Source organism: Danio aesculapii, chromosome 5, assembly GCF_903798145.1.
Source record: "Danio aesculapii chromosome 5, fDanAes4.1, whole genome shotgun sequence".
Taxonomy (NCBI): Eukaryota; Metazoa; Chordata; class Actinopteri; order Cypriniformes; family Danionidae; genus Danio; species Danio aesculapii.
In genome coordinates, this window is record NC_079439.1 from 22,096,322 (window position 1) to 22,121,067 (window position 24,746).

The 24,746-nt window shown below is 35.6% G+C and overlaps 1 protein-coding gene across 34 annotated transcripts in view; it reads right to left on the bottom strand.

Annotated features, from left to right (window-relative positions):
- The window catches only part of camk2b1 (calcium/calmodulin-dependent protein kinase (CaM kinase) II beta 1), a 126,148-nt gene extending 102,473 nt beyond the window's left edge, over positions 1 to 23,675 (bottom strand). For 12 of the 34 annotated variants that reach the window (XM_056457581.1, XM_056457579.1, XM_056457587.1 and 9 more), the window contains exons 1-4: positions 23,395 to 23,672; positions 16,149 to 16,243; positions 2,504 to 2,563; positions 2,303 to 2,357 (exon numbers count right to left, since the gene is read on the bottom strand). In XM_056457581.1, coding sequence (XP_056313556.1) covers positions 2,303 to 2,357; positions 2,504 to 2,563; positions 16,149 to 16,243; positions 23,395 to 23,456 — 272 coding nt within the window. In that variant the 5' untranslated portion in view covers positions 23,457 to 23,672. Of the gene's footprint in view, positions 1 to 2,302; positions 2,358 to 2,503; positions 2,564 to 16,148; positions 16,244 to 23,394 lie in introns of all 34 variants that reach the window. The other 22 variants (XM_056457566.1, XM_056457559.1, XM_056457576.1 and 19 more) reach the window with 4 other exon arrangements.
- Positions 23,676 to 24,746: the final 1,071 nt, after the last annotated feature.

The window sequence follows — 24,746 nt, forward strand, 5'->3', positions numbered from 1 at the left end:
CACTGGGCTGCAGCTGGAAGGGCATCTGCTGTGTAAAAAAATGCTGGATAAGTTGGCGGTTCATTACGCTGTGGTGACCCCTAATGAATAAAAGGACTAAGCCGAAGTAAAATGAATGAACGAATGAATGAAAACAAGATCATTTTAAATTTCAGTAACTGTAATAAAAGATAAATATATAAACTATATAAATATATATTAGTGCTGTCAAAATTAGCTTGTTAATGCATGTGATTATTATGAAATATAAAAAAAAAATTAACGAAATTAACACAATTGCAGTTTTTTTCATTTCCTGTTGTGGCCGACTTGTGTTCAACATGCAAAGAAATGTGGATGAGACCAAGGAAGCACTTTTAGAAGGAAAGGTGTGTGTGTGTAGGTGTGTGTGTGTGTACAAACGCCCAACATCGCCGACAGTGTCCGTATGCCTCAAAGTTGTTTAGACTTAAATGTTTAGAGATTTAGAGATAGTCTAAACATAGTGATTATAGTCTTTGGTGTGACACAACGTATACCTGTGCGTGCCTTTGATGTAGGCCTACCCCTTGATGCTTTTTACGTCCTTGTCGCAGCACCAGTGGCACCAAAATTAGGAACCGAATTTCATATGCTGACTTTGTGATTTTGCTTGTGAGAGACTGTTCTCACTCTCAGGTCACCTCATTCAAAAGAAAAGGGCCACATTGTCCACAGAGTCAACAGACCTGTCTAAGCAACTGGCTGAATGTAAAGGAGGACTAAGCAAAATTGTTTCTACTTTATAATTAATGTTCTTAACTATCAGCAATACAACTTTACAATGAGTACAATTGTTTGTATTCATTACTTAATTATTATAATTTTCCAATTTCCAATGCCTGTATTTTGGATTTTTTTTTGCAGTCCACTTAAAATGCAACACGGAAATCATTTGTTTGTTTGTTATTGGCATTGATTGTTTTGAAATTAAAATGGCATTAACATGCCTGTGTTTTTATTTCTGTAACAGTTTAAGGATCTTGATGGTTTATTGCGGGTACATTGTTTACATAAAGAAATCTGTTACAAGTTGAGCAAAAATTCTGATAAACAATCATATTTTGAATTTAAATAGTTTCTGTCTTGAGTTTACATGAATTTTACATTGGAATAGCTAAAATTACAAGTTTCAGTCTTTTAATTGCGTCTTTTAAAAGTGTGATTAATTAGTTATTTTTTTAATCGATTGACAGCACTAATATATATATATATATATATATATATATATATATATATATATATATATATATATATATATATATATATATATATATATACACACACAAGCATGAGCGTACTAAAATTAAAATAATTTAATTTAAAAATATAATAATAATGTGGGTCTATATATTTTATAAATGAATTAAAACTAAAATTTCTAGTATTCCAATCCTGTTATACGAACTCTTGTTAAACTGAATAAAATGACTGTGTGTCTTCTGAAAATCGTAGTAAAACTGCACGATAGTCATTATTTGTAGCTTAAAAATGCAAAATATTAAAATTTTAAATTCAAAAGGTCACATCATAATGGTCAAATTTATACATTTTTTATACAAGTAGTAGTTTTTGTCAAATTTGATTACTGATGTTCATTAGCGGTACACGTAATTTATGTAACGTGCATTTAACGATATTGCCAATTTTGCATTAACTAACATACATTTACTATGACCAATCATTCATTCATTCTTTTCGGCTTAGTCCCTTAATTAATCCGGGGTCGCCACAGCGGAATGAACCGCCAACTTATTCAGCACATGTTTTACACACTACAGACAATTTAGCCTTCCCAATTCACCTGTACCACATGTCTTTGGACTGTGGGGGAAACCGAAGCACCCGGAGGAAACCCACGCGAACGCAGGGAGAACATGCAAACTCTACACAGAAAGGCCAACTGACCCAGCCGAGGCTTGAACCAGCGACCTTCTTGCTGTAAGGCAACAGCACTACCTACTGCACCACTGCGTCGCCTATGACCAATCATTTATGTAGAATCATAAATGAACATCACAGCTTAAAGAAGACCTGGAAGCAGCTGTAACATGTTTCTTCATACAGTGTTGTGAGGAGATGCAGATGCAGATGATAACAGTGATTTTATGTTTGCATGAACGATTCCTTTAACAGTGCAGAACAGCAGGGTGGCGATAAAAGGCTTCAGAAGCACATCTCACATGAGGGATGAATCACTTTAAGCTGCCCTGTTCCTCACGTCAAAGCTAATTTGATGACAGGAAATGAGGAACATTCTGGCAGGAAGTGCACTGACACTTACAAATCAAAGAGTAGGTAGTGGAAGCCCTCCTCTGATATACTGTCATGCAGACGGACTGAAGAGAAAAAGAGAAGAAAAAAATTAAATTTAGTTTATTATGCCTGTAAAAATATCACCTAATATTCATCTGAACTGAAAGTATAGTCAAACTTGTCTACAAACAAACCATAAAAATGCACATGATGAAGGTAAACAGCTTACCAATATTAGGGTGTTTCAGCAAACGACAAATTCGAGCTTCTCGTTCCAGCTTCTGATGATCTATAAAAAACAACAAAAAAAAAACCACACAAAAATATTTATTACATTTATTTTATACATATATTGAGATTAAAGCGACATCTATACAATTAAAAATATCAACATTAATATTTTACAATCACTTTAAAGCAAAATTGCTGAATATCATTTAATAAACACTTTTCTTTTTACAAAGTAACTGAATTCAAAACAGTAGAGAATATTATAAAATATACACCACTGTTTATTTTAAAAAGTATACCAATGTTATATTACTATTATGTTTCAAGCTTCATTTAAAAAAAAAAAAAAAAATTGTCTAAATTATGTAATCGTACACTGAAATTTACTAAATGTAATCGAAATACAAAAATGACCAAAACATGTACAAATAAAATCTGTTGATAATTCCAAATCTGAAAAAATAATAAAAAAAAACTAAATAAATCAGCCCCTATTAACTGACGTGGTACCAATATAACATTTATTCCAACCAAAGAGCTCTTCACATATGATGAAAATGTTTTTAGACATTGCACAAAACGTTCAAAATTTTAATACTAGCTCCAATTTACAGACCATCCTTCCAATGTCAGTGACATCATGCCATGAGGACTACATGCCATTGTGTATTTATTTGAAATCATATTAGGGCTGCTCGATATTGCAATATTTTGTTTTGCTGCGATAAACATTGTGACGTTAATTGAATTTCACCAGATGATTTGAATAGCTCTAATTGGAATAGAAAAGAAAAGTCTTTTTCTTTGCAGTGCATCTGCATAAAATATAATAAATTACAAGCATGTATAAAAACTACAAAGCAAAAATAAAAGTTAAATAGCTCTTTATGGTTTTCTGGGGAGGATAGCAGTATTGAAATATAGAAATTTAACAATTAAACAAAATAACATCACTGTATAAATAATTTTATACAATAATAATATCTCTATTTTTTATCTTAAATAAATAATCAAATCCTGTGATGTGACTATTGCAGATGCACACATTGCGATATCGATGCTCAAATGATACACTGTTCAGCCCTAAACCAATGTCAAAAAAAACAAGAGAAGGCACCAATAACAAACCATAAGATTGTCACATCTGCACAAAATCAATGTCCCAGATAAAAATTCTTATCTTGAAAAAAAGTCAGTGCCGGGACTAAAACTGAGGGAATCTAGACAGAGATTCAACACAATGCTTACATGTTTATCGTTTTTACAGAATAAATTTAAAACTTCAGACAAAAAAGTCATGCTAATAATTGATATCTCACCTCATCAGTCACCTCAGCCTGATCTAAGCAGAGTCTCATATATACATACACACATCTACAAACCTCTCAATATAAGGCTGATTATTGAAGAGAACCAACTGGCCCATCTGGACAAAGAATCCGCTGCCTTGGCTGATTACAATAATGAGGACGCTAATGATGATGATGAACTACTGAAACGGGAATAAACGCTCCCTCTGTGAAAAAATAATTTCAGAGACGACACTAAAACCCCATCAAGTCTAAGATGGATTAGGGCGATTTAAAACGTGTGTCTCTAGCTTATGATTCATGCTCTAAAGGGCGTCTAATGTCTCAGCATAAAATGCCTAAAGAAGTTTCAGGAAAAATTAAACCCAACAGCAACGCATGCATTTAAAAATCCACTTTCCTAATAACAGACACAGCTGAAGGCAACGTCAACAATTTAAAGCGACAGAATTATTAAACACAACTCAGCTAAACGTCTGTCTAGCCAACATTTTTCAGACTCATTAGGAATCAGAACAAGATACTCAGAACAAGATATACAGCCAAGTCTTCATATGTTTGCGATTATCTTTCATCAAAATCTCCTGTTCAGCCCCTGAAACAACTTCCTAACATTTCCATTCATAGGCCTGTTCACAATGATTGATTAATTGACCTTCCAATGCCTAAATTTTACAAAAGCAACAAATATTAGTGCAGTTAGTGCACCAAAAATGCAGTTTTTTTTTTTGTTTTTCAGCTGAAACTGACATACAGCCAAATATATAAGCAGAAATAGATCTATGCTGCGCCACTATACTATACACTACACTGTACTGTACTATACGATATACTGCCCAGCGTGATGGTTTCACTCTCCATCCAGCCATAGTCAATGTGTGGTCTAAAGCTGCTTTCACATTAGACATGGAAAGCGATGCTCTAAGAAACCCATTTATTTCAATGGCTTTTGATGCTATGCCAACAAAGAACATCCAAACACATCATTGACTACGTTTCCATCGACATCAGTTAGGGGTGTCAAAATTAATTGTTTCTTCTGTGCATTGCGATACAGATGGGGACAATTCGACATCGGTTCATGACCGGTTATTACATACTGACGTCATTTATCTCCTATGCGCAATGTCACAGTAGAATACTATGGTGGAGGCGGCGAGGGCGAGTAAATAAAATGCTCCTACTACTTAAAATGGAGATAAGTGTAGATATGCACAATTCAACTGCTTGTGAGTTTGCTAGAAAGTCTTTCATTGACATTGAAGAAGGCACAGCACACTATCCGCTATTTCACTACTAGGGAGAAATGCTGTAAAAATACTTCTCTGCCTCTCTCTCTCTCTCTCTCTCTCACTTTGGACATTTGACCCGCTGGCATGTTCGGGAGGTAACTTTTCCTCTTCTCTTAGCTGTTAAAGCGATATGTGGATCCAGACACGAGCATGCCTGAGGTGCGAGTTTTCTCCACTGTCTATTATGGATTATCTATGATAACCGTGTATTATGTGCATATAGAGGGTAACCATGGCTGTTCTTCCCACAATTCCAGTTTATAACTTACTGCATGTATTAAAGGACAAAATTGTATTACAAATAATATATAAATATTAATATATTTATAGATTTTAATAATAAAAAAAATTTGTTGTGAAGAAAAAAAATCTAATTATGTATGGAAAGCATCGTCAATGCACAGTGAAGCACAGAGATATCGAATTGAACCGAATCGATGGCATGATAATCGTAACCGAAACGAACTGTGAGACCAGTGTAGGTTTACACCCTTAACATCAGTAAAGACAACAATATGATTAAGGTGTTTACATGAGTTGCTTTTTGAATGTTCTGTTCATGATCCCGTTTTACCTGTTATAGCACATAATTCGATTAACGTCGTTGCGTCACCACGATATCAAAGTTTCCTCCAGAGTTTCATGTAATTTTGGTGTTTTGTTTTTAATTTGTCGGCTTGAACTGCAGTTTGGCACTTTCACTTTCATACAGGAACATTTCATGCATGACAAACGAGATATTGGATGAGAGTATGAAGCTGGAAGAGTGTTGTTTAAATGGAATTTGATACCGCACACCGTATGGGGAAAAAAAAATCCCCCTGCATTTCGCGATACAGGTGTCTGTGGTCCTTCACCGATTTGGTATGTGCAGATAATAGTGTCAAACAGCCGTGTGTGTAGACTATCCTGTTGCAAAATGCGGCTAAAATTGTACACGATGGTAATAGTTTGATTAAGGCATTTACATGCCTGTACTGCACTCCAATAATGCGAATAAAATCAGCATACTCCACGAGTCTTAATCCGATTTCCGTTTAGCTTGATTATGATCTTCATCGGATTAAATTAATACAAAAAATATATATATATTACTCACAAAAAAGTGGCTATTTTATCAGCTTGTGTTTTTAAATTTAAGTATAATTTAAGTCACAGAGTTAATTTTTAAAAGTATTACAGAATAGGGTTGCACGATACTGGAATTCAGTACCAATCGATACTGAAGTCTAAAAAACGTCCATTTCCTGCTGACATTTGAGTGCTATTGAGCACGTTCTTAAACAGTGATGATTTGCCATTGTGTTCACGTGCTCAACAGAAATGACTGATGCTCATGAACTCATCAGTTCACCAAACTCACCGCTGTTTACTTGGTGTACCATAGATACAGGGACACTGGAGCGTTTTAAACCTGCGATTCATCCGCAGATCACAAGTATGTCAGCTTATAGACAAACCAGCCTTCAGACATGACTTTGAAACACTCCAATGTCCCTGTATCTGTGGCTACACTCAGTAAACAGTGGTGAGTTCGGTGAACTGATGAACTTCACGGCCTTCATTTCTGTTGAGCACGCGAACACAACGGCAAATCAGCGATTTATTTCTGTTGAGCATGTGAACACGTTGGCAAATTAGCGCAGTTTAAGAACGTGCTTAGTAGCGCTTAAATGTTCAACTTTAGTATCGATTGTTAGCGAATTCCTGTAATGTGACAACCCTATTACAGAATTATGCCATTTAATGAATTAATTGACACAAAACAACTTATTTAACTTTTAAGCAGATTTATTAATTTTACCTTACTAACCCTTTTCCTGATGCTTTCCATTTTCTATCTGATGTTTAACTAACTTCATTTTGCTTGAAAATGTAGGCTTGTGCTATTTTAAGATAAGTGACATTTGGTTTGATCCTTTGTTATGTAATGCAAAGACATTCATACATTTTTAAGCGTACCTCAAGTGTCCAAGTACTTTTTTTGGAGAGGGCACTGTATAATGTATAACCTCCAGCAAGTTAAAAGCAACATAGCATGTCGAGCAAACCCAAACAGAAATTGTCATCCGACCTCTGTGAACCAACAATTATTCCAACTGACACCCGAGGTCACACAGAGAGTAGTTTCAGTTGAAGGACCAATTAGCCCTGTTTACAATTCTTTTCTTTTTCATTTAAACACAATCCACCTTTATCTATTGTTCAATATTTGATAGTCCCTATTCTTAGTCTTGCCATATTTTAAGATTCAATGGCTTGGCGCTGCCTTGTCTTACTCATACTAACATCATCACAGAGATCTGCCTCCTGATTGGCTCACGCATGAGTCTGGAATCCCGCCCCCTCTGTCTGTGGCTGATGTGAGCTGACCTTAAGCTCAGCTGCTGGTCATTCTCGGAGTTATAGACATACCCATGAAGCTGTCGCAACACTACAGCACCAACACCAAACACTGTCAACCCAGTAAAGCAGCTCAAGCTAATGAGTTCCTACAGAAACACACTCTCTAAAGTGGTCTTCCTATAGTGCATTTCAAGAAAAACTTTAAACAACACTTCTAATCCGAGACAAAGTTCCTACTTCAAACTGAACTGGCCTTAAAGTTTGTATGAAATCGAATGTTCACCATATCTAAATGATATACAGAAAATGGCTCAGAAACTGCGGGTAAATATAACAAGAAAGAAAGCGTAACCTACTCAATTAGACACAAAACTATAAACTTTGGGAAACATGTTCTAGTCATTGATTTAACTGTGAATGATTTATCTGTTTACGTTTAGTAGTTGTTGTTTTTTTTGACTTTACAATGTTTAATCAAATGTTCAGTGAAGTGTCAGACTTCTCTCTAGTAATGTTCAATACAGTATATTGGACCACTCCAATTATTCAGCCTGCTGAAACCCAGACCATTATTACACTCCACTGCAAGCTCACATTCTGCAGATTTTCCTGCAACAACTGATAGATGGGCCTGAAGTCACTGCCCTATTTTTGTCCTTTGACAATAACTTTTTCACTTGAATGCATGTAACAAACAAAAAAACAAGTTTCACAAAGCCGGTTTGTATATTTTCAACACAATCACAAGATCCATCCCTGCATTTCAAAACATACAGAGTGCAACAGATCCATTTTAATAACGAATTTCTTAAATTTTAAGACTGAAAGATCAAAAGGAGGCAAAAGAGACTAAATTTACTACAACTTATAGTGCTACATTTAATTGAAGGTGAGAAAAGAACACAAACCTATAGTAAATCCTGTCCTCTCTATAGCTAATCTATGGCATTTACACAGAGCAGTACAGCTTGGGACAGTACAGTACCATACAGTCATCCCTGCCTGAATGAGGCATGGGACGATAACCGGTTTAAAGGTATACCTCGATTTGGAAAAGTCAAGGTTTTGAAACCGCAGAATAAATAAATAAATAAATAATTCGGTTCCTACAGTATATGTAAGATGTTCTCTTTACGTGTTTTTTTTTGTTGTTGTTGTTGCTTTTAGGACAACATTATCTCCAGCAAAAAATTTTTTTTCCAAAGATGCCTTTTTCAAGTTGTAAAGTAATTGTGTTTTTGAAACTAATGAAGACATCAGAAGACATCGATTTATTTTCACAATTTAGCCTGAAATGTTTACTCTTCCAAAATGTTTCAAATGTTTCTCAAAATCAAGTATATATTGCGTCCAAACGGAATTTTTTTTTTGTTTTTTTACTCAGATATTTAAAAATACCTTATTTTAGAGCAGTAATCACAATACCGTGAAACCATGATATTTTTATCCAAGGTTATCATCCCGTCAGAATCTTATACCGGCCCATGCCTAGCCTGAATTGCTGGAATGCTCCACAATTTGAAACATTTTGGGGTTTTGTTCTCCATTCTTGATTTATGTTTTACTAGTTTGACACAACCTACATTGTAAAAAGCAGTGTCATTATTTCTTTTACTATCAGAAGCGACTGCACTGTGCCACTTTTTTGAGACCCTGTCATAAGGGTACTAATGGGCCGGGACATACCACATGCTGATGCCAAACAATTAGTGCCAAAAAAAAACAAGCGGTGTTGTAGACTCAAGTCTGCTCCCATCTGGACTAAAAATCTGCACGTGAACTAACTAAATGGACAACAACAAACTGAAATGAGCGAGTGTGTTCTGCACCGGAGTGAGAGGAGTGTTTTTCTGGACCCATAAATGGCAGTAATCTGTTTTCTCATTTTACAAAAGGAAACTGGAAACTGAAATACGTTTTTTTTATAATTATCACAGGAATTTGAAGGTGATGTGTGGAACACATCGAATCAACTAGTTAGACCGACGACTCGATGAAACCCATCTGACCATCAGCCTGGTGTGTCCTGGCCCTAACACAACAGTACGGTACCAAAAGGGTGGAGCTACAAAATGCATCTCTAAAACTAAAATGTTTTTTGTAAGCAGGTACTTTTACATACAGGGATTCTGCAGGTTTCACCAAGTCAAATGTAACACTTTTTAAGACTTTAAGACCATTATGAATGGTTTCCCATGGCAAAACGCTAAGGATTTTTTGTAATGGCGAATGGAATTTTTTTACTTGCCCCATTTAAATTTTAATTCTGTTATTTCTTAAACACATATTTGAAATGTGTCGAAACAAGCAAACTCTAGTCATACACATATAGTTTTTTAACATAACTTTAAAGAGAGACAGTTTTATAAAAATATAATAAATAAAATTTATGCACAACATATAGTTATACATAAATACACGGAGAGCTTTTAAACAAGTGTTATTGTAAAGGTTTAAATTGAAAAGATTTATACTTCTACGTCAATTGATCGGCACCTGCCTTGCGGATAACCGTGCATTTATTCTTCTGCGGGCTCTTTGTGTTGCTCTGCAATAACACTTACAGAATGCTAGCTGGCAGTACGTTTTTATGTTAGTCTGTGTTGAGTTTCTTCGCAAGCGTTTTTTTTTTTTTTTCTAAACGCTACCTTAATGCACAAGTAGCTCAGGCTCATTCAGTTGCAGGAACCTGCAGACGTGCAACAACTTTAAGCAAAAGGTAAACACAAAACAAAGTTTCTATCTGGAGCTCCTTCACAGGACTCGACACTTGTGAGCAATCGCTTTATCGGGCTCGTGGCTCTTAGCACCACCCACACTTGTCACTCAGTACCAAGCTGACCCATCACAGAGCTTGCTCTATGCGTCGTTGCAACGTGTTGTTATATTTTATATTTTTGAGAGGTGCATGTCAGTGTTGTCAGTGTCAGTGTTGTCAGTCAGCCACGGCGAGAGCTATACGACTGCGCCGGACTCAGCCTTAAGGATGTAAAGAACATAATTAAACCACATTGGTTAATAGGGTTAACTTCTGATATGCTTTTTTTTTTTAGATTTTTTTTTTGGGGGATTGTTGATTGTACCAATTGGGTGGCTTTACATGGACAAAAGGAAAATTAAGACCTGTTTGACATAATTTAAGAAATAAAACATTTAAGACTTTAAGGCATAAAATTTAGTTTTCGAAATGTAAGACATTTTAAGACCCCGCGGATACCCTAACATATAGTTATAGGAACTAATGAAACCGTACAGTACCTTGTTTGCGTTTGTCATACAGTACACTTTGTGTACTAGTAACTATTAGGGGTAAATAATGTTATTAAATATATAAAGTTCCTGCCCCAATAACAAACTGTTGTCCCCGTTTATATAATTTATGCACGTTTCTTTCTAAAAGAATTTAATGTAGAGTGATGCTTTAAAGGAATAATAAAAGAAAAACATTGATAACATGATGCATCGCTAATAGTTCTTACTACAAAACCCATCTGATGAACTTGTTTGTGTGTTTTGCCACGGTCATGACCATCTCTCTGGGTCAGATGAGAGTCCCGTGCTCCAGGCATGTAAGCATGCTCGTTCTGTCTCTCTCGTATTCACATGCGTGCACATGCGCACATGCGCACACACGCACACAGCTGCCAAGTGCCAAAGGTTCCTTCACTGTCAACCCTCTCTTTACATGTCTTTCTCTTCAAGTCATTCATGATGTTTCCTTCTCCCTTTCTCTCTCTCTCTCCCACTCATTCGCTTTCTGTATATCTAGGTCACATTCCCTCTCTCCTGCCCACCCTCTTCTAACCCCTTGACAGATCATATTGTTTCTCTCTCCTAAGAGTAAATCTCAGCCTAAAGACAGTCACTCCTAATCTACAGGACCCACCGCAGTGCTGCATTTTGTCAAATAAAATGTCAGACTAAACATCGTAAATATTTATTTTCCTCTATACTTGCTTGTCATGAAAAAACACTTCAATACTTCTCTAGAATTTAAGAAAAGGGTCGGGACAACACTCCTGAAACCCATCACAAACACATTAACATTGAAAATAATATTAGGGCTGGGTGATTTGGCCTAAAACCAAAATATCAATTAATTGAACATTTTAACTCAATTACGAATAATTAATTATTTTATTTCTTTTATTGTTTTGCCCTCATAGTTCACTGACAGCTTTTGCACAGTAAATATGCTCACATATTACAAGTGAGAGATTTTTGAACAAAGGCAGCATTACTTGATTTTAAAATAATTGCAGTAAACATACACTATCTACTATTGTTAATTGAATAACTGAAATAAAACACACATTTTAACGTAATAGAAAATATGGCATCTCAAGGCATCTCTGGCGCAGCTTTCAATCATCATCAATGTAATACAAAGTATGGCTCAAGAATGGGTCCATCATCCTATTTGACCAGAAATCAGATTTGGCGGCAAAGGGCTGAACATTTTTCAATTCAGCAACTACATTTTTACAACATGCCTTGTACATGAGCAGGGAAAATGAAAAGAAAATGAATGAATGAATAAATTGCCCCGCCCTAAATAATATACAAGTATTAAAATGACAACAGAAATATATTAGTATAATTTCCGTAAGCTACATTGAAAAATAAGGCATCAAAAAAAAAAAAAACACAAAAAAATATATAATTTACATTTGAAATATCTAAAAATATTTTTCTTTCATTTTCACAATATGACTTCTTAACTGCATTTACTGATCTAGTAATATGCAGTCTCTGTGAATATAACTGAACTGAAAACTCTTTAAAAATATAATTTAAAATGTAAAAATCTCCAATTAATTAATGGTTTTGTGGTTTGACTTTGTTTTTATTTTAAGGTATAAATTAATGACCTGAAAGAAAATCTTTAACATGTTTTATCACTGTATAAGTCTTGTCTTCTACAAGAAAACAGACAGTAACACAAAACCATAGACAAAAAAAAAAAACACACACACACCCTACACTCTAGGGCTGCACATACATCGAAGAATGAAGATGTGATGTTTACATTTTACGTTACATTTAATACGTTACTGCCAATTTATTGGTGGCAGAACAAAATAGCAATATGCACTAGGTGAGGCTTCTTGTTATGGCTGACACCAATGGCATATATCAATGTTGCAATTCTAAGAAATATATGTGCTATTAATAAAAAAATAAATCTTACAACTTTTTGATGCATTTTTCAGTCTTTGTTTACAAATATTATGACATATTGTGGATGGTTTTCTTGTGATATAAATCGCTGATATCGTGATCTAGCATTATTCTGGGCCAAAATATCATGATAATATCATATCGTATTACTGTACCTGAATATCTGACTACTTATTTCACTTTTATCTTTTTTTATACTTGCGATTTCTTTGATTCATTCCTCTACAAGATTATTCCAATCAAACTTAATGATTTCATTCCAAATAGAGCTATTCAGGTCATCCAAGTTGTATTAATAACGCAATATAAAAAAAAAATAAAAAAAAAATAAATAAAAAAAATAAAAAAATAAATAAAAATAAAAATCGCAGCAAAATAAAATATCGCAATGTCCGATTTTTCCAATATCATGCAGCCCTACGACACTTCCAGCAATAATATGACTTCATCCGACCATGCAATCAGACAGCAATGCGTCTCTTCGCAGAAGCTGAATTTAAAGGGTTGTTGTGACCATTTTAAAATGCTTTTCAGCGCCTGTGGAATCAAATACATGTCAAGTGCTTGTTCTCCACATTACACATTCTCACCACAATGACCGCACAGCCAATGGGGGACATGAAGAGGACGACACTTTGGCAAAGCAACTGCTGGCTTCAGGTTTCAGGAGGGAGGACGGAAGGGCGTAAAAAAATTTACACTCTTCAACAGTGAGATGGCATTAAAAAATTGAAATCTCTTTCCATCATTTCATTTGTGTAGTTTTTGCCTCACTGGTGGCTGAAACTGCCTTTGGGAATGACGGTAACCATGGAAGCAGTTTTAAATTTAGTTCTCAGCATGTTGTAGAACTTTAAGTGGTCTTTGAAAGTCCTGACATTGTATTTGTGAGTGTTCATATCATAGTTTTTTTGGTGCCATGATGTCCTTTAAAACACCCTGAAGTGCTAAGTAATTGCAGAATATAACAGTAATTATTCTTTAACACAGTACTGGGGGAGGGGGGGCTACCATAAATTTAGGGATGCTCCAATCAATCAGCCATAGATCATTATTGTCCAATAATCACATTCGAACACTACAGAGAGCTTATAGCCACTATATTCAGCCAAAGTCACAAAACAATTGCAACTTGACAACGTACAGTATAACACATGAGGACCAGTGTCAAAAATTCATGCAAATATGCAACCAAATTGAACAGAAACACCACACACATTCAAGAGTCAATTAGGGTTGGGTCGATAGACGACGCCATCATCAAATCACAGATGGCCGATAGACATCACGATGCTTAGCCGACATAGCGATTCTACACCCCCGTTCCTGTCATGGCAGCAACCCGCTCGCAAAAAAATACACATTTAGGCCCCATTTACACTAATATGTCTTGGTTTTAAAAAGGCATTTCAGAATGAAAACGACTCACGTCCACACTGGCGTTTCATCTAGCATTTCTGAAAAGCCTTCCTTCCACGCTTTACCGCTGAAAACTCACATCACATGACCACAAACACAGGCATGCGCTGCAGCATACACACACACATCTGAGCTTCAGGCAGTCAGTGTGTGCTTTGAGCACAAAACCCCAGAGAGCTGTGCCCGTCAGACAGTTTATCAAGGATGTACTGCTGGATTGCGTCTCATTATAGCTGTCAAATGTGATATTTAATTAATCTCGTCTCTATCGAACGACTCTTCATTCTTTTGAATCTATCAGGTAACGCGTCACAGCGTCAGTACACTGCTTCAATTTTTCGTTTTCACGCTTGTACTTAATAATTTTAGCGAAAACCTCAGCTACTGTTGGTTGTGCACCTTTTTTACCACCCAAGTTTGTCAACGCCATTATAACGACACAGATCACTCTGCCTATTCATGCCAGAGTCCAGTGGAAAAAGTGATTGACCGATGGTAATTTGTGTGTAACTTTATTTAATGTATGGTTTGGTTATGGGTAAAACAAAGACCATGCGGGTCAGGTAGTTGAAACGGTAGTAGGCTACAATTAATTAATTCGTTATGAATTAATTAATTTTTCATAAATAATTAATTCACCGCCGCCTATGACGACAATGCCATCATCCATTGCGATGTTTCACATTAGACATCGTACGATGCCAAATTGGTCGACATCTCCCAACCCTAGAGTCAATTATCTACTATTACTGCAATGATTGAGGTCAAAAGAAAATTAATTCAATGAAACCAGAGACAAATTTTGGAAATTAAACATATTCAAGGAAATAGTTCCGGAGGGTCAAAAAAAAAAAAAAAAAAAGTGACGACTTTTAATTACTTCTTGTTTACATTGCAAAACAGTATGTAGAGTTACACGATATTGGAAATTCATGGTAATTGAATGATAAAGTTACAAATGGTAAAAAAAATTTACGTCTGAATTCTTTACACACACACACAAATCATTATACAGTCACAGGCCTCCAAAACATATGCAAATGTAAATTTTAATACAAACTCAACATTGCATATCCTGTGATATATCCTGAATATTGTGAATGATCACATTGCGATATCGATGCTGAAACTATATCCATCAGGCAGAACATGCATGCTGTTAGGGCTGCACAATATTTAATCATACATAATAATTAGATTTAATACCATTTTATATTGGCCTTAAATTTGACTGCCTTCAAATTCAGATTAAATAAAGCCATGAAATTAAATTATTTCCAAGTCAAAAAAAAGCTGCATTTAAAGTACCAAGCTGTTCAAAAATAACAACATAAAGAAAAATAAATAAATAGTTTTAGTTTTAGTATCGTGCCAAAGGGTCAGTCCAGACTTTTTATTTTATTTCTGCAGAAAAAGTCAAATGTATTTTCAAATGATATTATCACAAACAATTGATTCACAAAAATGTTTTATATCCTACTTTTTGTCATACTGTTAATCAAAATCAGCCAATGAAACAAAATCACTGTTTTTCTTTTTTAATAATCCATTTCATTTAGAAGCATGTTAAATTATTAACTATTGCTACTTCTGTTATACTACAACAGCAAACTACCAAGATATAAACATTTAAACTAGGGCTGGTCGATATGGCAAAAATGCAATCTTAATAATTATTTTCCATATTGAACGATAACCATATATATTTCAATATAAATTCTTAATGCTTCCAGATTTAAAAGAGTACCCTCACTATCACTGAAGCCACAAAAATTAGAGGGTCCATTAAATGGCATAACATATTTTTGGCCAATAGATTTTCGGTGGTCGAAAATTTGGTACATCTCTAATATCAACACACTTTTAGATTCCCATTGTTGCACAAGCACCTGCTGTGTGATTGGCTCTTAGATCAGTATTAAGTAAAAACATTCCAGAGCTTGTTATTGACATAAATTTTATTGCAATTGGATATAATATTGTTTATCACCCCAGCCCTAATTTAAACCACACAATATAATGATATAAAACAAAAAAAGAACTGAATACAATTTAATTGTTCAATTAACATAAATTAGGTTAGAAATTGACTCACCTCTTGCAGACAGTTTTTTGGTGTTGATGATTTTGGCGGCATATTCTTGTCCTGTGCTCAACTTTACACATCGTCGCACCACTGAAAAGGCTCCCCTGGGGGAAAAAAAAGACAAATTAATTGAGACTTTAAGAATAAAGTCTTGACAGGACAATAACAACATAGCTATAGCAACACAATGTGTTGACAGTGAAGTTTCTGCTGCATGGAAATTAAAAGGCACACATCAGAGAAGCCTGCCTCAAACCCTGGCAGCATGCTTGGTGTTTGTTTTTATGCTTCATGAGGGAATAGACAGAAACTAAGAGAGAAGGATAAGGGCCACCCATGTTAAACACAGTGAATTATTTATTAAAATCGCAAACGTCCCTATATCACACTGTCAGATTATTTTGCAGTAGTGGTGATGTCCCTAAAATAACAGCAAATTTTGATGGACTATATAAAAAGAGAGAATTGAGTTTATGGCAAAAAAAGATCAAGTTTACCACATTTTATAAATAACACTTTTCTATAATTGGTTTTGTTTTACTTAAAAAGAGTAGAGTAGGTTTGTCTTGTTAAGTTCTCACGGCTGAAAAGTTTAAAAAACATACGGCAAGAAAAATATCTTGACCTAAAACATCTTTGCAAATCCTAAAGGAAAAAAAATTGAAAATGATGTCATTAATTACTCAACCTCATGTCATCTTAACCCCCCTGAGACCTTTGTTCATTTTTAGAACACAAATAAAGATATTTTAGATGAAATTTCAGGGGCTGTTCACATATTGCGCCTTTTACATTCGCAAGTTTGTTATTTCCAATGAAGGAAGGGAGGTGCACTGGCACGCAAGCGATGCATCACACTCACGTTTTCCAGGCGGACCTAGTTGAAAACATCAAAACTTTTAAAAATGCCACAAGTGCACCGTGAGTCACGTGACAAGAATATGGAATATACACATTTCAGTAGACTAATTACCTCAGAAAAACACAGAACATTAACACTGCAGTGCTTTTTAATTTTCTCCATAAAAAACTTGTATCAGAGCTGCAGAAATGTTTTGTCAACTTGTCACCCTCTGAAAAAATGGTTGATGGTTTTCTAGCAACAACAAGCAACAAAGGAACGCGAGCGAAAAATGCACTGAAAATGGTAAAGGAAGCGACACGCTCACATATTCCACTCGCTTTTAGACGCAATATGTGCATCAAGATTCCTTCAAAGTAGGGCTACAACTAACAGTTATTTTGATAACAGATTAGTTGGTGATTATTTTTTTCTTTTAATCAATTAATTGGATATAAAAAAAGACCTTTCACTTATAATTATAATTTATTACTATATAAAACTGTAAATCAGGGGATTACTTATGTATGAAAGTATGCCTTTAAAAATGCAAAAGCCACATTTTGAGTTTAATCGTCTTTCATTTTGACATTTTAAACATTAAATGAAAAATGTGTATGTTGTCATTGCACTCTTTAGTAGGGCTGTGCGATTAATTGAAATCAAGCGCAATTTAAAATGTTGTGATTAGCTAATACGTGATGTGATACATATATGTAGATTATATAATTTCCCCCCAACCAGAGCAAATGCGTGACTGCCGTCTGTGTGTGACAGTCTTACTAGCCAATTGAGGAAGCACGCTTTCGTTACGCCCAATCAGAATTGCGTAACGAACTTTGCGGAACGCCCACAAAAACACAAACAAACAGGAAAGCACAGACAAGTGGGATGATGATATCTGCCACTTCAGGAGCATTAACAGATGAATTAATGTCAAAGAAAAACAGCACGTTGGTAATATGGGAATATTTTGCTTTTTAAAGTCACAGACACCAAACAAAAACAGGTAATTTGTAATAGCTGTCGCAGAATTGTTGCCTGAGGAAATACAACCTGCACCTAAAAAAAAGCACCACAGGCAGCTGTATGAGGAGAGTCTTGCTAAAAAGTCAACTAAAAGTACACTGAAAAAAATTATTCAAAGATGATTCCTTGAACTTACAAAATGTATTTACGTTAAGGGGTTGTAAACAATTTTTTTGGGCTAAATTTAAACAAACAAATTAAGTTAAACATTATTACATTTAATTTGTTTGTTTAAATTCAACACAAATAAATTGTTTGCAACAGTTTTGCAGACATAATTTTTTTCAGTGTATTGCCAGTGACACTCAATATAGTAGCTAGCAACAGCAAAGTACAATTTCAGAGTTGTTTGCAGCTGTTACACCGTATAAAAAAACGTCACGAAGGCACCAGGAGATAACTAACACCATAACTTAAAAAAAAAATTGTGTTTATTTTCTGAATATTTATAAACAAATTTGAATAAAATTGGAGTTAATTCCTTTCAGTTTCTTTTTAACTAACACTTCATTTTAGCATTAAGAAGCTATGATACAGAATATTGAGCTGAAGCTCAACTACAAAATTAAAGAGCAAATCAAATTGAAATCGCAATATCTTAAAAAATAAATAAATAAAAATATGCAATTAGTTTTGCAATTAATATTCCCCAAATCGCACAGCCCTACTCTTTAGTCATGCGAGCAGCCCAATTAATTGATAACGCTATTCGTTGAACATAAATGTTATTATAGATTTGAGTAATTAGTTGTTGCAGCCCTACTTCAAAGCACAAAATATTACCAAAAAACATTCTCAAAACAGACCAAATTCAGGGGTTCAATTTGAATATTATGAAGTCACAAGAATACTTTCTGCCCACATAAAACAAAACAACGTCAACAGTTTCTTCTCCTCAGTGTCAGTATATGGTGCATATGACAAGTGCGGTGACGTACACTTGAAGTCAGAATTATTAGCCCCCCTTTTAACAGAGCAAGGAAATTTTCACAGAATGTCTGATAATGTTTTTTTCTTCTGGAGAAAGTCTTAATTGTTTTATTTTGGCTTAATTTTTTAAAAACAATTTAAGGTCAAAATTATTAGCCCCTTTAAGCTATATATTTTCTCGATAGTCTACAGAACAACGCATCATTATACAATAACTTGCCTATTACCCTAACCTGCCTAGTTAACCTAATTAACCTAGTTAAGCCTCTAAATGTCACGTTAAGCTGTATAGAAGTGTCAAGTAAAAAAAATATTAAATCAAATATTATTTACTGTCATCATGGCAAAGACAAAATAAATCAGTTATTAGAGATGAGTTATTAAAACTTTTATGTTTAGAAATGTGTAGGAAAAAAACGAACAAAAAAAAAAACCTCTCCATTAAACAGAAATTGAGGGGGGAAAAAACAAGGGGGCTAATAATTCCGGGGGGCTTCAACTGTATATGTCCCGGATTCCTGCGGACAACTTCCTGTTTGAATACATCAGCAGGTTACAGAACTCAACATGCACAGCGCTCTCTTGATTGCGCACACTATACTGACACTGAAGAGAAGAAACTGTTGAATAAAGTGATTTTTTGTTTTTACGTAGCTTGATAATATTCTAATTGGACTATTAAAGGCATATGGTCTGTTTTGCGGATGATTTTAGTATTCATGATATTGAAAATGTCACTAAGCCATTATGCAATTTTGGTGTCATTTCTTTTATTCATGCAGCCCTCAACATCAGTCTACTAAAAAGTTGTCCAAAAGGTGAAATTTGTATAATTTATACTCTATTTATACTGTGTTAATTAACTAGAAACCATCACTGACCCTTAACCATTTTACTTTCTTACATTCCTAGTCTTACTGTAATCAATGCATCAAGATATGGAATGAAATTGTCATCAGACTTCATAAACAAATTGGTGCCAACTATGTCAGGGGTCGTTTCTAGGCAGTATTTAACGAGCCACGGTTACCATTAAAGTGCTTTTCAATGAAGCCTGTTTTTGTCAGGCCAGTTAAAGTCCTTAGCGTCCATTAAAGTGATTTATATGCTCTGGACGCATGTGTGTGTGTGTGTGTGTGTGTGTGTGTGTGTGTGTGTGTGCGCATGCGTGTTTGTCTCCTCCTCTACAACCAATTCTCCTTGCATTGCTAGGATGACTGGAGCTGCTGGATAAAAGAGAGAGACATATAAACACACAGCTCACGTGAGTTTCAGTGCTACAGAGGTCATGCGCAACCACATCTGCATATTTCTGCTGGTTTGGTTTTGCTAAACCTAAGGCCTGAGGGGTGATGAGACCCTTGTCAAATGCTCCTGCTCCACTGCCCTTTTAGATGCATGAAAGCATCACTACGTCTTGTGTTTACTCCTCATTTGTGACTGTCAGATCGCTAACGATTGTTTCTTCTAAGCAGCTCATTTAAAAAAAAGAACAACTATATTGGCGCAAGATGTATAGAGATTCAACACATGGTCAAAAAGTAATATCCTGACAATAGGCATGTACACATTGACGCCACATTTAACTTCAGACCTGCTGACTGGTCCGCCATCTTAAAACGGAATGCCACAACATCTTAGAATGCCACAACTCACAGTAAAAGTCAATGAGTTTTCCAAGACGTCACAGCATTGCACAACCTCTAATTTGTTTAAAAAACAACAAACAAACAAAAAAACACCTAGATTTAATTTCCAAAAGCCATGGGATAACATTTGGCCAGAATGTGTTAGTTTGTGTGTTTTTTTACAGTACAATATACATTCTTCCTATTAAATGTAAAGTGCTGTTCAGATGTGTGTTGAAGGCCATGAGGCTTTTGATGGTCACAGGCACTTCAGAAGATTTTCAGAATAGACAGAATAGACATTTATTTCATCAAGGGAGCTCCAAACTACTTCTGAGTACAGGAAATGATTTTGCGAAAACAAAAATCGAAATGTTTTCTGCAGTGCCGGTTTTTAACTAAAACCAGTTGTCCACTGTATTTATTTGCCTTTTGTTTCAGAAAAAAAAATATTAGAATTTATCTTTTTCTATGGACAATTGCTGTGTCCCAATTCACATACTTATACTACGCCCTAAAAGTATGTACTTTTTTTGTGAAGGAAAAATATATACTTTTGAGTGTGTAACAGAAGAGTATGCAAGCTTTGGGACATACTACTTCCTCGTTAACAGATCGTTATGTTGCTTAGTTATAAGCCCTGTCAATCATCCACACATCTTTAATATTTAATTTCCTACTTATTGGAGAAGCAGAAGCAGGATAATCTGCCATTCACGAGTCTTTCATGCAGAGAAATCTCCTCAGGTCTTTGGATAATTATGCATCCAGACGTTAATGTCCAAACACGTCTTTATATAAGTTCAGTATTGTTGTTGCAGATTAAAGACAACACTGAAAACACGATTTAATTGTTTTCCAGATGGCTATTTATTAATTAACAGTCATACAAACATCTTTACCAAAGCCTATCTACTTGATGATTGGTCTCACGTGTCCACCATGTTTGTAGTTTATTTACATTTTTTACCCGTTTGTAGTTCTAATCGAATTCACATCCAACGTGCAATGTACTGTGGGCAATATCAGCGGCTAGAGTATGGACGCTTCAACACTTAAAATTTTTACAGGAAATAGTAAACCATCCGGGAACCTTTGGCATACTCTTTTAAACATTTCAACGATTTGGGACATACTAATTCTATTTTCAAATACTATATAGAATGGATAGTTTGCGAATTGGGATGCAGCACATTGTTCAGTGAGGATTATGGTAATCTCTGAAAGGTGAGATTTTTTGTTTGTTTATTTTAATATCCTGATTCCCTTGTCTTTAGTATTTATTAGCCTAAATACCCACAACCTAAATAGTTGGGTGAGTCACATTTTAGGGTCTCTTTGAAACATTTCCGTTGTGTTGTGAGAAAATGCAGCACATTTTCGTAAATTGTTTGTGTTGTGAGAAAATGCAGCACGTTTTATTAATTTGTTTGTGTTGTGTGAAAATGCAGTGCGTTTTAAAAAAAAATGTGTTTGCGTTGTGACGATTTGTGGCACGTGTGCTGTCGAACTGATGAAGATCTTTCTTAAATTTGCTGTCGTTTTTTGTAATTGCACGTGTTTTCTTAAATCGCAGCATGTTAAGCTCTCTCGGCCACCATATTTATCAGTCTATCGATCACTTATTGGCTTTCAAATCTGTATTGGCCTAAATTTCAGTTCAGTTTGATGCAGTGCAGTCAGTCTTATCATAAAAGGTTCTTTTAAAGCCATTCATTTTTGAAGTCACACTAATACTATAGTTTAAAATACACTTTAATCAGACATTTTGACAATGAATCAATGCTACTTTGAACGTTTTTCACCCATGTGTCCTAACAATACTGCCATACAGTCACGTCGCCAACATATTTATAAGGAGATGTGACTATTTGGCTGAGCGGCCACTTTATTAGGTCCAACTGCTCGTTAATGCATATTTCTAATCAGCCAGTCACATTTCAGCAACTCAATGCATTTAGGCATGTAGACATGGTCAAGATGATCTGCTGCAGTTCAAACCGAGCATCAGAATGGGGGAAAAAGGTGATTTAAGTGATTTTAAATGTAGCATGGTTGTTGGTGCCAGACAGGCTGGTCTGAGTATTTCAGAAACTGCTGATCTACTGGGATTTTCATGCACAATCATCTCTGAGGTTTACAGAGACTGATCTGAAAAAGAAAATATCCAGTGAGCGGCAGTTCTGTGGGTGCAAATGCCTTGTTGATGCCAAAGGTCAAAGGAGAATGGCCAGACTGGTTCCAGCTGATAGAAAGGCAACAGTAACTCAAATAACCACTCATTACAACATTACAACTATTTGGCTGCTATGCTGTGCAAGCAAAACTTCAACCGATTCAATTCGAATGTCGATTCACTCAGATTCGCGAAATAGTTCAAACGACTACTCAAAAGATTCGGCTCCAAAGAACGATTCGTTCACCAATAGCCTACATACAGCAAGTGTATTGCACAGATAAAACACCAAGGCGTGGATTATGCAGACATATCAAACACAAATGCACACCATATTCTGCACCAGCACTTTTACTTTACATTTGAGCATGGGATATGAGCTCGAGGGGCGTTGCACTGGTCAGTGTTTGTTGCTGTATCTGCGGCAAGTGTGTTGTTTTGAGATCATATTTGAGGCTCTAAGTGACGGTCAGCGGATCTTGGCAGGACTCGTGTGTCTTTCTCCTCCCTCTGAGACAGCACGTTTATCGGGGCTCCACCACACCTCGCGTTTGCTGTCAGTTAGCTTTTCCTACCCCAAATACCGTCATGCAATCTTCATGCAACACAGTTATATTACACACACACAACTGTTCACCGCGTGATACTCACTTGCCCAGCTCCTCGTACAGCTGATATTCGTCCGTGAAGCGCGTACATGTAGTCGTAGCCATGTCTTCCCGTCTCGGACTCGGACACGCTTTAAGAATAACAAAACGTCCTTGATTCGGCAAGCTAGAGCGTCCGGGATATTCGCCTCGACGATGAGCTCAAAAAAAGCCAGATATGTCTTGAAATGACAGGTTAATGGTGAGTAGCGTAGCGTGTATGCTGACGGCGGGCGTCCTCACCCCCGCGCTGTGCTCCAATCGCCTGCCTTCAAAATAGACTGCGAGAGCGCGGTGACAGCTGACTCGCGCTCGCCACCTTACGGCCGAGCGCGGCACCGACGTGCGTGGGCGCGCTGCTGGATTACTGTTATTGTAACTCCAAATAGGGACAAACCATGAGGGGGGCTATTTGTATTTCGATGAGCTCTTACGTAATCAAGATAGTATCGTGTAAATCGAAAGAAATACGCGAATTAAGCAGGGGAGATTAACGAAAATAAAATATCCAGCACATGCAAAAAATAAATAAATTAATAAATATATATATATATATATATATATATATATATATATATATATATATACATATATATATATATATATATATATATATATATATATATATATAGAGAGAGAGAGAGAGAGAGAGAGAGAGAGAGAGAGCGCGAGAAAGAGAGAGAGGGGGAGAGAGAGAGAGAGAGAGAGAGAGTAAAAAACATTTGAAAAAATGATTTAGATTGGAAAAAAATGTCTAATTAACTAAATTGCTTATTTGACGATCAATTTATATTTCTAATAATTCTGAGTGTTGATAATAGCTGATATTACTTATTCTTCAAATGACACAGTAGGCTACTTTGTAAAAATAAAATAAAATAAGGTAAACGGCTGTTATTTTGGAAAATCTAGTTTCCAAAAAAATTAAGCAAGAAAAAGGTTTTGTGCTTATGATTAAATAAATTTAATTCAGTTCAACTTTATTTCTATAACACTTTTACAATGTAGATTGTGTTAAAGCAGCTTAACATAGAAGTTCTAGTAAATTGAAACAGCCCAGTTTGTCAGAGTTGATGTTCAGTTCAGTGTGGTTTAATTTTCACAGCTAAAAGTCCAAACACTGAAGAGCAAATCCATCGATGCCCAGCTCCACAAGTCCCAAACCAAGCAAGCCAGAGGCGAGGAACTTGGTCTTCACCAACTGACGAAAGTGAAGAGAAAAGAAAACCTTGAGAGAAACCAGGCTCAGTTGGGCAATGCTCAAATGGCTGATGAGCAAAAGAGACTTCTTTTAGAAACATAAAAAACGTAATGTTTCCAGACTTTTTAACTTCTTATTTTTACAATTGACATATT